This window comes from Saccopteryx bilineata, chromosome 2 (assembly GCF_036850765.1).
Source record: "Saccopteryx bilineata isolate mSacBil1 chromosome 2, mSacBil1_pri_phased_curated, whole genome shotgun sequence".
Taxonomy (NCBI): domain Eukaryota; kingdom Metazoa; phylum Chordata; class Mammalia; order Chiroptera; family Emballonuridae; genus Saccopteryx; species Saccopteryx bilineata.
The window spans coordinates 101,516,268-101,530,129 of NC_089491.1; the positions used below are offsets into that span (position 1 = coordinate 101,516,268).

Genomic DNA, 13,862 nt, shown 5'->3' on the forward strand with positions numbered 1-13,862 from the left:
ATGCACACTGCACATATCTTATTTTAAAGTAAAAAAACAAAACGGAAACAAATATAATATTTAAAATAAAGAACAAGTAAATTTAAATCAACAAACTGACCAGTATTTCAATGGGAACTATGGACCTGCTTTTGGCGAATGAGATGGTCAATGTGCTCCTCTCACTGACCACCAATGAAAGAGGTGCCCCTTCCGGAAGTGCGGTGGGGGCTGGATAAATAGCCTCAGGGGGTTGCATGCGGCCTGTGAGCCATAGTTTGGGGACCCCTGCAGTAAGAAGTAAGGGGCCTTAAACAGAGCTCTTTGTGATGCAATATATGTGCCCCGGTGGTCCGGCTCTATCAAAACGCTGTCACTGTTTCCCTGTTTCTTGAAAGGAAAAATTTATCACATGTGTGTGTGTGAATATGTGTATGTGTCTGTGTGTATGCATGTGTATCTGTGTGTGTGTGTGTGTGTGTGTGTGTGTGTGTATGGGAGAGAGAGGGAGAGCATGACATATAGACAACCAGTACCTGAGAACATGACATGCTGGGTTTTCAGCTAAAAGGAACATGATGGATAACTTTTTGCTCAACTGACTTCAGGGATAGGACAGCATGTCCTTCCTGCTGCAGAGAGCCCTCTGTCCTGAGTAGAAAGGGTGGTGTGTTCCTTACAAGAGTGGAAGGAAACCCATCTGTCTTTCTACTAGGGATTGAGCAAAATGGTGGTCCTATAGCCAAGGAGGACAGAAAAATGCCAAACTAGAGAAATGTGAACAAAGGTCTTTCTTGTGGGACTCCTGGACCTCTGAGTGGGCAGCAGGCACCAATCCCCTGGCGGGAAGGCCGCGGAGCTACGCAGCCAGGAATCGGCTCTCGCACAGGGACTCGCCTTCCCGGGAGGACACCTGTGAGGGAGTGTTTGCGCTGCTCTTTTGGGGCCCGGGGCCTGAAGTCCTTTGCTGAACTCACACCAGAGGAAATGTTCTGATTTAAACTCCCCCTGCAGCGGGGATGAATTTCCATCTCGAGGCCACAAGCCAGCGAGCGGCCAGGAGCGTGAAGCACCTGCCACCTAGAGCAGGGATACCTGCACGGTGTTCCCCACCGGGAAGAGGATTCGGAAGAGCAGTCTCACTCTGGCTCTTTCAAGCTGCTTCCTCCCTCTGGAAAGGAGAATGTGTTTATGGACTTCTCCCTACCCAGGAAAGGCAGCCCGGTCTTACCACCTCTCTGTGCCCGAGCTCCTTGCGTGCTGAAGCCACCTCGCCACCATCCCCAGTGGTCCCCACATACGGGGGGTGGGGGGACGGTAGTGGCTTCTGCCCTCCCCAGGGTTGGAGGTTCTCAAGTTTAAGGTCAGCTCATCTCCTGAGCCATCGCATGGCGCCACCTGCTGGCCAGCAGGATCCCCAGCCGCTGGGCTGCCAGTGGTCGTGGGGCCCAGACTGTGGGGCCCACGGACATTGTGAGAATATGGTCCCAGGCTCTGTGCCTGGCCTTACCTGTGTCAGCCCAGGCCAATAAGTGGCCCTCACCAGCAGCGGTGCAGGTCGAGGCTGAAGTCCTGACTCACCCAGGTCAGTGCAGGGGAGCAGCTGTCTGCACTTACTCCATGGCGCCCTCACACCCTCTTGCTGCCCTCCAAGCTGTGGGCCAAGGTGCTGTCCAGCAGGCAGCCTGTGGCATTCCTTTCTGGGGCCCCGCTGTGGGAGCATGAGGCAGCCAGCCCAGGTCTCCCCCAGGGGCCTGGCATGGGCCAGTTGGGCAGAAGAGTGATGTGTACAGGCAGGACAGCTGCTGGACACTGGCATGTACATCATTTGGAATTATGTGCGTGTGGCGTGTGCATATGTGGTGTCTGTTGTTCACATGTATGTGAGCGCATGTGCACGTGTGTGACCTCCTTTAAAAGAGTGGTCGACGGGGGCTCTGAAGCTCTTCCCCGGACTCTCCCAGCTCAGTGTGCTGCCTCACCAAGGAAGGGAAGCTCGCAGCCCACACCCTGCTTGGGCCCTGCTGGCGTTTCTCGGTCCCGTCCGCCACCTTCCATTGGGTACAACATGGGCTGGCAGGTCCTCGCTGGGCAGACTCTGTGCTCATGAACAGAGGATCATGGTGCCCAGTGCCCTCCCTGATTGCACGTTCCCTCCTGTGGACGGCAGAAGCTCAGACCAGCCAAGGGGCCTGCAGACAGCCGCCCTTTTAGGACACGGCCGGGGACCTGGCTTTTAAGCATAAACGAACGCAGACACTGTGGTGACAGTGCCGCTTAGCACTATTTATGTCACAGAATGGCCTATTATAAGGCAATGACCTCTATGAAAATTATCACAGTTTTAAACTTCTATTGAAAAAAGATTTCAGTTAAGGAAACAGTGATGAAAGGCGGCTCTTCTGAAATGGACGGAGGACACTCTTGGACTGGCCGAGTGTGCTCTTCAGGACGCTGGCGGCCCGGGGGGTGGGACTGAAAACCCGGTGGTTCCCCCCGTGTGTGGAGCTGCAGGCCTCGGGTGGAGTCCAGGTGGAGCTGCAGGCCTTGGGCTCGTGGTGTACACGTGATGTCACACCTAACACATAAAGGCAAAGCTGGTGGCAGCAAGTGCAGGAAAAGGACATGCTCAAATGAAAAACACACAATTATTTTAAGCACAGAATAGATCATGTTTCTGTGATGAGGAGCTTCAAGCCTATTCAGCATCAAGGTGTTTGTGGCCACAGCAGTCAATTGGTGCTGGCCTGGCCAGGGCAGCCTGTCTGCCCACGATGCCCTTCTGTTCCCACTAAACAGGGACCAGAAGGTGAAGGACGTGGCCTGAACCGAGACCTGTGCAAACGGAGACGAGGCTAGACTCTGGGGAGGGCAGCAGGCAGGGACACACAGCGCAGGCCGGCGCCCTGCACGAAGCCCCACTTCCCACACTCAGCTCGTTCACTTCATCAGTCCTGCTTCCAGCCCGTGGCCTTCCCCTCCGCGCCCTCCGCGCCCTCTGCTGTAATCCAGGAGAAAGGACACACTATGGGACACATGTGTACTACAAGGGACTTGCACACACTGCCACAGTGAGAATGCTACACCCAGGAATGCCTGGCACCACGGCGAGAGGACAGGACACGTGGAGGATGGGGGGCGCACCCGCTGCTTCTGGCCACTCACATTCCAGATGTTCTCTCCCCCAGGCCGGTGAGGGGCAGGGAGTGCTAGAGAATGTGCTCCCACCCCCCGGCAGAAGCTGAGTGTGTGCTGCAAGTGTGCGGCCTTTCCTGAACACACACCTGGTGCCAGGAGGGAACACGGGGGTGGAGGGAGCAGCACAGCCTCTTTCTCAGATGCTGTCACCGCTGTGCCCCCCCCCCCTTTCTGGTATAATTCTAAGTCTGCATGTGGCCTGGCCACAGAGATTGTTTGTTTGTCTTTCTAAGAGATTTTATCATTTGTTTTTTCACATTTCGGGACTCTAACTGTGTATCGCCACCATTCTGAGTATCTGCTCAGCACGCTGGTATCCTCTTCTCAACACAATCATTCAACCACCAGGTAGCACAACTTGAAAAGACGTGGATGGTTTCTGGAAGTTTAACACACGTTCTGTGAATGACTGATGCCTTCTTCTGGTCAAGCAGGCATACCGACGGCTGCTTGCTGACACCAATGCCCTCTGTTCAAGCAGGGCCTCCTCTTCTACTCATGGGGTGGACGTGCACTGTGACCCGTCGTAGGCAGAGCTGAAGATGAGGTGGTCCAAGTTTACATGTCTTGACTGGCTTAAGAATGATGGCTAAATAGCCTTGATTTTCAAGAGCCACAGCAAAACCGATGATCAAGGGTCTGATGACTTGTGTAAGATCCGACATTAGTTGAGGATGAACGAAGACTAGGGGAGTAGAAAATAATTCTCGGGTTTTGTACCTTCAACCCCAAATCACACTCAGTCAAGTCTACTCGTGGCGAGGATCAAGGTCTGTGACTTTATTACGAATTAATATGTACACTTGCTTTAGAAACTCATCTTTACGTGCCCTTGGCCCCCAGGGTGTTCCCTCCACCCCCATGATTAACACACATAAAAAAAGACAGGAATTCTGGCTGCATCCTCTATTCGAGGGTGAGGAAGCATGGACCACACTAAGTAGACAACATTGACCGCCAGCAGCGCCCTGCTGTCCGTCCCCGTCACAGTCGCAAGGACAGACGTCCTTTCTCCTGCACAGTCTCCATCAAGCCCAGTCTTCCTAGAGGCTGCGGGAGACGGGCTTTCAGCGGCCAGCGAGCCAAGCCAATTCCTTCCAGCAAGACCCCCTTCTCACGCAGACGCGAGTCTTCCGGCTCAGAACGCACACAGCAAAAGCAGTCTCCAGTCTCGGTGCCCTTAGCTGGCTGCACCTGAGAAACGGCACTGGAAGGACTTGATTTCTTTTTTAAGCCTCAAAACACTTTGCCATCGAGAAAGTTTTTCAGGGGCAGGTGAGTCTTGTGGCCGATTTGATCTCGATCCCCATCTCCTCTCCCTTCCTGTCCTCCCCTGCAGGAAACAGGTACCTCCGCACACTCTGGACGCTGACAGTGCGGACGAGTGAGTGCTCAATAGTACACAGTCACCTCTGCAGGCTGCTGGGTTTCAGAGGCAGCCCAGGAGCCAGAGAGCTGGAAAGACGTCAAGGACATCTGGAAACAAACCCTGCAAACAGCCGCCGTGGAAACCCCGCTGACAAGAAACAGAAGAGTCCACAGTCCCTGGGACACTGTCGTCTGTCTTTCTGCCCCGCTCCTCCAGGTGGGATTGTTCTGTGCAGGGTGTGTCCCGGGACAGGCTCTGGGGCACCGCAGCCATGGGCGTGTCCCCACGAGGCTCTCCTGATGGGGAGAGGGGGACAGAGACCCAAAATCCATGTGTTGTCATAGGTGTGCCTGGGATGACTGGTCAGCTCAGAGGCGGCCGGGAACAGGCACAGGAGACTTAGTTCACCACATCGTAGTAGTAATTGCGCAGCCGCAGCTCCACCGCTGCGAATCCGGGTCTGCTCTCCACGCTGAAAAGGGAAGACACCCATTACTGTTTGTCATCACGCCAGGAAAACAGCAAGACCCCAGCTGGAGTAAAGTGCAAATGGCTGCGCCCCCTGCTGGCTTTCTCCAGCACCTGCGGCTCACAGCAATACCTGCTCCCCAGCCCTGGGTGACCTGTGAGAAGGTCTACAACGTCAGGACCACCCCAGAACCTGCAGAACCTCATCTGTATTCCACAAGACCCCAATGTGACTCATGTCCATCTTCACAACGACAGAAAAGCTTCGCACTTAAACTCTGGATCCTTAACCCAGAGACTGTCTCCCTGCGACCTGGCAAAAACAGATAATGTCTGTAATAACTTGGTCAATGTGCCGCCGACATACTTGTAACATTTGACTTGTAACCTTGTTGAGAAAAAAAATATATATACACAGTTTAAACATCCCCTCACCACATGCCAACAGGATGGCTCTAGATTTCTGAAAATGTGCTGTTGATATGGGTTCTTACTAAAATGCAAAACCCGTCACAGCAGAAGCAAAGATGCAGGCGTAGTGGATTATAAACCTTCACACAGCAAGACCTTACCTTTTTGTCACCTGTCAGGTGAGGTAATGATGCAGGTAAACTATGGGAAGAAGTTTGTAATCTCTCAGCATGCTTTTACAGACATCTGCTTTCTCTCACAAGAAGGCACAGGACAGAATCTACTAGAAGCAAACATTCCTTAAAATTCTAAGAGTCTAGGCCCTGGCCGGTTGGCTCAGCGGTAGAGCATCGGCCTGGCGTGTGGGGGACCCGGGTTCGATTCCCGGCCAGGGCACACAGGAGAAGTGCCCATTTGCTTCTCCACCCCTCCGCCGCGCCTTCCTCTCTGTCTCTCTCTTCCCCTCCCGCAGCCAAGGCTCCATTGGAGTAAAGATGGCCCGGGCACTGGGGATGGCTCCTTGGCCTCTGCCCCAGGCGCTAGAGTGGCTCTGGTCATGGCAGAGCGATGCCCCGGAGGGGCAGAGCATCGCCCCCTGGTGGGCAGAGCGTCGCCCCTGGTGGGCGTGCCGGGTGGATCCCAGTTGGGCGCATGCGGGAGTCTGTCTGACTGTCTCTCCCCATTTCCAGCTTCAGAAAAATACAAAAAAAAAAATAAATTCTAAGAGTCTATCCTGTTTAGAAAGAATTTTTTTTATGCTTGCAGGATTTTTGGCTATATGGCAAAAATATGTGAAGCAGAACTAGAGGTTAAAATACAAACTGTCCATCTTCAACACTTTTGACCTACAGCAACGGTTTTATAGGGTTCAGTCTCAGAAACAAGAGAACAGTCAGGGCGTGGGCATGAGGCCTGAGCATCACTCGCCAATACAAAGGCAAGAGTGGTTTCTAGAGAACCAAAACGGGTTGTGTTGTCACAGGGCATGGAAACACAGTAAGCCCTGGAAAGGTTGTGACTTTAAGTGAAACAACATATAACTAACCCAGGGGTCCCCAAACTTTTTACACAGGGGGCCAGTTCACTGTCCCTCAGACCATTGGAGGGCCGGACTATAAAAAAAACTATGAACAAATCCCGATGCACACTGCACATATCTTATTTTAAAGTAAAAAAAACCAAAATGGGAACAAATACAATATTTAAAATAAAGAACAAGTAAATTTAAATCAACAAACTGACCAGTATTTCAATGGGAACTATGGGCCTGCTTTTGGCTAATGAGATGGTCAATGTTCAGTTCCATATTTGTCACTGCTAGCCGTAACAAGTGATATGACGTGCTTCCGGAGCCGTGATGCATGCGTCCTGCGTCACCGGAAGTAGTACTGTATGTGAGCGACGCTGCGCTTTGCGGTACCGCCACATACAGTACTCCAGGAGCACAGGATGCTCCTTTCACTGACCACCAATGAAAGAGGTGTCCCTTCTGGAAGTGTGGCGGGGGCCGGATAAATGGCCTCAGGGGGCCGCATGTGGCCCGCGGGCCGTAGTTTGGGGACCCCTGCTTTAGAGCCTTCCTTGTTGGTCATACTAAAAAATGTTTCATTTTTTTGCAATCAACTGTACATCATTTAACTACTTATATTTAGACAAGGTCTCTGTCTCTCCCTGACTGGCCCCCAACATTCTAGGTCATTATAAGAAAGCTTTAACCTTCAGACATACAGCTTGTTGGGAAAAGAAGCAAAGTTGGATAAGGAGTTGTCATTCTAATTTTAGGCACAGGCCACCATTACTGTTTCTTCCCCATTGGTGCTTCAGCCCTGTTGCTAATTCCTAGAGATCTGCATAGAGCTCACTGGAAAGCACTGCTGGGCTTGGCAGAGATGGCAGAAACATCTCTTCCTGCAAACCTCTCGGACAGTGACGGAAATCTCCAGGCAGGAAATTCCCTGGGAAGCAATGTTGTCCTAAAGGGGAGTGTTCTTCCCAGCTCCCACTCAGCGAACACCAAGAGCTGTCCCCTCCCGTCCTCCTCCACGGGCCATTCTGGCAGTAACAGCATGAAGAGCTGTGGGTGTCCATGAAGACCCAGGCGGGGAGCAGATTTGGTCCTGAATCCCATCACAAGAAGAACGTGCCAAGGGCTCATAGTATTCAAGGCTCACCATGCCCACCCGCCCAGATCTGATGCAGGTATGTCTTGCCTGCACCCCCTCCCTCCTGGCCGCCGTGGTTCACCCTGCTGGGCACATCTCCTGACACCTATCCCCAGCCCCGCCTCCCTGGCACCCCTCACTGGTTCCCATCCACCACAAAGAGCCACGGACAGAAACAAACATGTCAGCACTCACATTCAACGCAAAACACCAACTTTAGCCATCTCCCTGAAAGTTAATTTTATTTCTAGTTTGTATTTCATTTGTTTCAGAATGAGTTCAAGTTCATTTTCTCAGAGGAAGCAAAGCTTTCAAATGAAGCCACAGGCGGACTGGAGAGCCAAGAAATGTTCACGGGCTCGCACGCCTGAGGGCGTGCCCTCCCCAGAGCTTCACGCGTCTCCAGACCCGGGGTTCTGTTCTGCCCCCAGCAAAGCCTCACGGCCTACCAGGCCCCAGAACCCGGCCGGGCACCCGGGGTGCAGTGCCTGCTACCGGGGCGGCCTGCGCTGTGCCCAGTGGCGTTACAGGAGCCAGTGCTGCCTAGCGCAGCTGGGTGGGCTGCCTCGCCCAGGGCCCATGGAGAGGCTCAGAGGCGCCCCAGCCTCCCGCCCCCTGCCTGCCAGAGGCCCCTCAAAGTGGGACAGCTGGACCAGAACTGGCGCAGGTGCAAGGTGGCAAGTTCAAGGTCTGTATCAAGGTCTGTATCATCACTCAGGGGTCATGTGTCTTCTGTTTCCCCTGTGACCCCACCCCTACCACAATTTCTAGCCCAGACCTTTCTTTGGTTTCCATTTTGAAAATGGCTGAGACCCACCTGTCAGTGATTCTAATGATTCTCGTTTGGGCGCTAGCGGGTGAGGGGGAAGGAGGGTGGTAAGAAACTAGTCAAGACTTCAAAGAATGGACACCCCCATACCTGAAATCTAGTTGTAGCCTTTCTCTCTCGCTGACACTCTGATATCCCTTCAGTACAAATGGCCGGGTAGCTCCCCAGGGCCCAGAGGGGCACCTTTGGTCTGCAAAGGGCCTTTCTCTGAACCAGGTCAGCACCAGTCACTGAACAAACTGCCCTCTCCCTTTGGTAGTGACCCCAAGCTGCTTCTAGACGATGATGTAATCCTTGAGTTGCACACCCACCCATGGTGGGTGAACAGGGCTTCCTGGGCTGTTGCAGAATCCCAGGTGGTACCTGAGAGCCCTTGTGATATCCCTCATCCTTAGGATGCTCCCGCACCCCCATCTGCTGTATCTCAGCAAAACTGACCTCCCAAGTATTAGATCTACTTCAAGTAAACAAGCTCCTCCCGACTGCAGAACCAGAGTACTGCCAAGTTGGACATGGCAACGCCAGAGCTACAGACACCCCAGCTCGGGGCTTCCTGCCATGTACTCACAGCCTGCTCTAAACCCGGGCAAGGAAGGCCCCTCTTCCCAGCGAGGGGCTTCCTTGATTCCCAGGTGTGCTGGGCCTCCCTTGCCTGTTGGGCTGCCCCAAACACCCCCTGCCATGGATGTGTTTGCTCCAGGCAGGATGCATTCCAGTCCTCAGGGCGGACGCTGGGGCCCTGCTCCCTGGTCAGAGTCCACTTCTCGGGAAGTGCTACCCAAGCCAGTTCGTCTGTGAGCCGCCAGCACCGTGGTCATGCCTCAATCTACAAGGCGGTCAGGAATCAGGGAAGTAGCCATTTCCCTCTAAGTACCTCTGCCATCCTCTGTCACCAAAAATGGTCACAAGGCACCACCCCAGACTCTCAGGAATGTCTTTCTAATTTCACCCCTTCCCTCCCCCTAGGGCCAATATTATCTGCATTAAAATTTTGACATCCTGGATTAGAGTAGTTGTTTACATTTGTTTTGTCGATTGAAGAATGTAAGTGCACAGTTTGGAAAGCAAGGCATCTCTGACACTGTTTGGAAGGGAACGTGTCCCCATCTCCCTCCTGAGAGACAGAACTCGGGCTTCTGCAGCGCCCACCTAGGCCGTGCGCCCCTGCAGCAGCGTGAGCGTGGCAGTAGGGGCGGGTACTCACTCGTACGTCCAGCACAGGTTCATGAGGTCATACATCTCTCTCGGGCACCCTGCAGGGCAGCCCATCCTCTCGCCTTTCTCCAACATCGCGGAAACCTCACTGCCTTTCATGCCCTGAAACATGCAGAATATACCTGAACTTCTTAAGCGTACATGCAGAAAAACAAAACAAGGCAACATCGACATCCCACTCCCCCACAAAGAAACAAAAAAATATATAACATGCCATTTCAATTACAAAAAAAATACAGAAACAAGAGCACCTAGCCTATGATCTAGAAGTCAGATGCGGTTACCCTTGGGGGAAGACACGCATGCAGGGGTAACGGGGACTTGGGGTGCTGTCTGTTTCTGTATCTGGGGGCTGGGTTATTGGGTATGTCCCATGTGTGAAGATTCATCAAGCTGTATCCTAGCATTTGCGTGTATTTCTGTATGTGTATTTTGATTTAAAAAAAAATATATATGGCCCTGGCCGGTTGGCTCAGCGGTAGAGCATCGGCCTGGCGTGTGGGGGACCCGGGTTCGATTCTCGGCCAGGGCACATAGGAGAAGCGCCCATTTGCTTCTCCACCCCCCCTCCTTCCTCTCTGTCTCTCTCTTCCCCTCCCGCAGCCAAGGCTCCATTGGAGCAAAGATGGCCTGGGGGCTGGGGATGGCTCCTTGGCCTCTGCCCCAGGCGCTAGAGTGGCTCTGGTCGTGGCAGAGCGACCCCCCGGAGGGGCAGAGCATCACCCCCTGGTGGGCAGAGCGTCGCCCCTGGTGGGTGTGCCGGGTGGATCCCGGTGGGGCGCATGTGGGAGTCTGTCTGACTGTCTCTCCCCGTTTCCAGTTTCAGAAAAATAAAAAATTAAAATTAAAAAAAATTTTTATATATATATATATATATATGTGTATATATATATATAAAATGAGCTGCCAATGTAATACTGGAAATAGCCGTAGCATATTTCAACTTCAATTAATGTTGATTTGGATATATTTTATACATATTTTCATTTGTAATATGCAATGAAATAAAAGGCATACTGCCAGTTAGCATACTTCTCTTGCTATTTAGAATAAACTGAGGTCGTATCAATGGTCCACTGTCAAAAGGTAGCTAAAGATGCAGGAGGGATGCCCGGGTTACAACTCTCTGGGTCCTGTACTGATACTGCTCTGTTCTGATGGCCGCATGATTAGAACACGGGATGGGAGGCTAACCCGGTACGGCTTCTGCCCATAGGAGAACGCTTCCCACATCAACACCCCGAAGCTCCACACGTCACTCTTGCTGGAGAACTTGTAGTAGTTGATACACTCCGGTGCGTACCACTTCACTGGCCACTTCCCGTGGGTCTGGGCCTGCAAGCGGTGCAAACGGAGAGCTGCCATGAACAAGCGTGCACCCACATTCTCAGCAGCACTAGTCACACGTTTCCCCTGACAGATGAATGGACAGACAAAACGGGGTCTCCCCACACAACAGGCTGCCCTTCAGCCTTACAGAGGCAGGAGATTCTGACACATCCAACCTTTCATTATGCTGAGTGAAATAAGCCAGTCTAGTCACAAAAGGACAAATACGGTGTGGTTCTAGTCATCTGAGGGCCCTACCATCGTCCAGTCATAGAGACAGAAAGTAGAGTAGGGGTCTGCAGGGTCTGGGGGCAAAGGGAGGAATGGAGAGTCAGTGTCTAATGTGGAGACAGTGTCGAATGGAAATACTCCTGGAGATTGGTGGTAAACGAAGTGAAGGTACTTACCCGGCTGAACTGTAATCTTGGAAATAGTTAAGAGGGTAAAATTGATGCTCAGTTTGTTTTGCCGTGATTAAAAAGAGAGAATAAAATCACGACTCCCAAAATGCCGTGTGTGTGCGTGTGTATGTGTGTGTGTATGTGTGTACACGCACACACATACACATGCATGGGGGTATGTATTTCATCTGAATCTTAAACCTAATATTAAATCCTACAAGCTTACAGTCTTAAGATTTAAATACATCTTTTTATGATTCAGGTAGAATTTCTTGTATCTTTCAGTCATTTTCTCCCACCTCTTCTTTTGGCCACTCTCAGCTTCGTGGAGCTTGCTGTCGGCAATGCTTGAGTAAAGCCTGAATATTACGTCACGGTCGTGCTCCAAGAAATGCCGGGCTTTTCCTAAGCGTACCTGCCTGTAGTTTTAAGCCAACACTAATCATTTTGGCAAAGGCTGTTTGCTAGCATCATTTTAAACTGGTTTGAACTCTTTAATGAAAAAAAAATGTTAGTAAAGAGATCAAAATCATGCCTACCAAAAAACCCTTTCCTTGAAGGCTTAGGGTTCAGTGTGGCGGGGGAGTCCCGCTGCCTCCTGGGGTGTCGCTCTGAGCTGGGTGAAGTCGTCCAGGGCAGAGGGAGGGAGGCGATGCGCCCGGAGGTGGGTTAGGAGGGGCGACTTGCGGACAGGAGCCTGCGATGCCATGGCAGTTCCCTGGGTGGCACACCGACTACACCTCTGTCTCATTCAGGTTATGCATTATTTTTTTTTTTATTTTGATTTCACAAGTTGTGACCTTGATAGTCATATGTGTTATTTTAAGTTTCTTCTGAATTTTGAACTAATAAAAAGATAAACCTTTGACAAATCTTAAATATGACAAAGGGTCAGTCTCGGTCCAGCACCAACTCTAAATTCTCATCTACCAAGACAACCACGTTTGATAGGTTTCCTTGGATCCTTCCAGGAAAATACATATACAAATACAAATAGGGAATGTATACTTTTGGGGGAATAATAACGCTAGAGACATACCTTTGTGTACTTTCCTTTTTAATTTTTCTACTTAACTATGTATCTTACATATAGTTCTATGTCAGGACATGTAAGAAAGTCAATTTTAGAAGAGTTAATGGTATGCTTCCTATAAATCTACAACTAACTTAACCAGCCTCCTACTGAGAGGCCGTTCGGTAGTTTCCCGACTTTTGTTAAATACCCATCATGCCAGAATGAAGATGACCACCAGTGCGTGAAGGCAGACGACCTCAAAGATACTGCGAGTTTGGCTCCAGAGCACCCCCCCCCCAATTAAGTGAGTCACATGAATTTTTTGGTCTTGCAGTGCAAATAAAAGTTATATTTACACTACACTGTAGTCTACTAGGTGTGCAATAGCATTAAGTCTAAAAGAATAATGTACATACCCTAATTAAAAATGCTTTATTGCTAAAAAATGCTAGCCATCATCTGGGGCCTCAGCGAGTCGTCATCCTTGCTGGAGGAGGGTCGCATTTCAGTGTTGATGACTGCTGACGGAACAGCTGGTAATGGTTGTGGGAATCTGTGGCAGTTTCTTAAAATAAGAGCAATGAAGTTCAGTGCAACGGCTGACTCTTCCTCTCACGGACGGTTTCTCTGTAGCATGAGATGCTGTGGGATAGCCTCTGGCCCACAGCAGAACTCTCAGACTTGGAGGCAGTCCTCTTAAACCCTGCCCTGCTGTATCAGCTAAGTCTAAGCCACCTTCTAGATCCTTTGTCATCACTGCAACAATCTTCACGGCACCTTCACAAGGAGAGTCGGCTCCACCTCAGGGAACCACTTTCTCTGCTCACTCATGCGACGTAACTCGTCTTCCCTTAACGCGTTATCACAGACAGCAGCGAGCCCGCCACAACTCCAGGCTCCGCTGCTCATTCTGCATAGTTCTCTTGCTGTTTCCTCCACACCTGCAGTTCCTCCCTTTACTGAAGCCTCGAACCTCTCAGTCATCCAGTCAACTTCTTCCGAACTCCTACTGATGTAGATAGTTTGACCTCTTCCCATGAATCACAGATGTTCTCAGTGGCATCTAGAATGGTGAACTCTTTCCAGAAGGTTTTCAACTTACTTAGTCCTGACCCATCAGAGGAATCACTATAACAGTTATAGAGGCCATTGCAAGGTTAATGATTGGTCTAACTTCAATATTGTTGTGTCTCAAGGAGTAGATAGAGCCTCAGAGGAGGAGAGCAGGAGGGGAAGGCTGGTCATTGGAGCAGTCAGAACACACACAACATTTGTTAAGTTTGCTGTCTCAGAGGCGCAGTTCATGATGCTCCGAAGCAATTGTGATAGTAACATCAATCATCACTGGGCACAGATCACATGCACATAAAAAAGACAATAATAATGAAAAAGTCTGAAATATTGCAAGAATTACCAATATGTGACACAGAGACCTCAAGTGAGCAAATGCTGATGGAACAATGGTGCGGGCAGACTTGCATGCACA

General features: G+C 51.0%; 1 protein-coding gene across 2 annotated transcripts in view; it reads right to left on the minus strand.

The window, feature by feature from the left end:
* Window positions 1–3,941: 3,941 nt before the first annotated feature.
* Window positions 3,942–13,862, minus strand: part of SYK (spleen associated tyrosine kinase) — a 100,071-nt gene continuing 90,150 nt past the window's right edge. For both annotated transcript variants that reach the window (XM_066257511.1, XM_066257512.1), the window contains exons 12-14: window positions 10,826–10,966; window positions 9,621–9,733; window positions 3,942–5,018 (exon numbers count right to left, since the gene is read on the minus strand). In XM_066257511.1, the coding sequence (XP_066113608.1) occupies window positions 4,946–5,018; window positions 9,621–9,733; window positions 10,826–10,966 (327 nt within the window). In that variant the 3' untranslated portion in view covers window positions 3,942–4,945. The remainder of the gene's footprint in view (window positions 5,019–9,620; window positions 9,734–10,825; window positions 10,967–13,862) is intronic.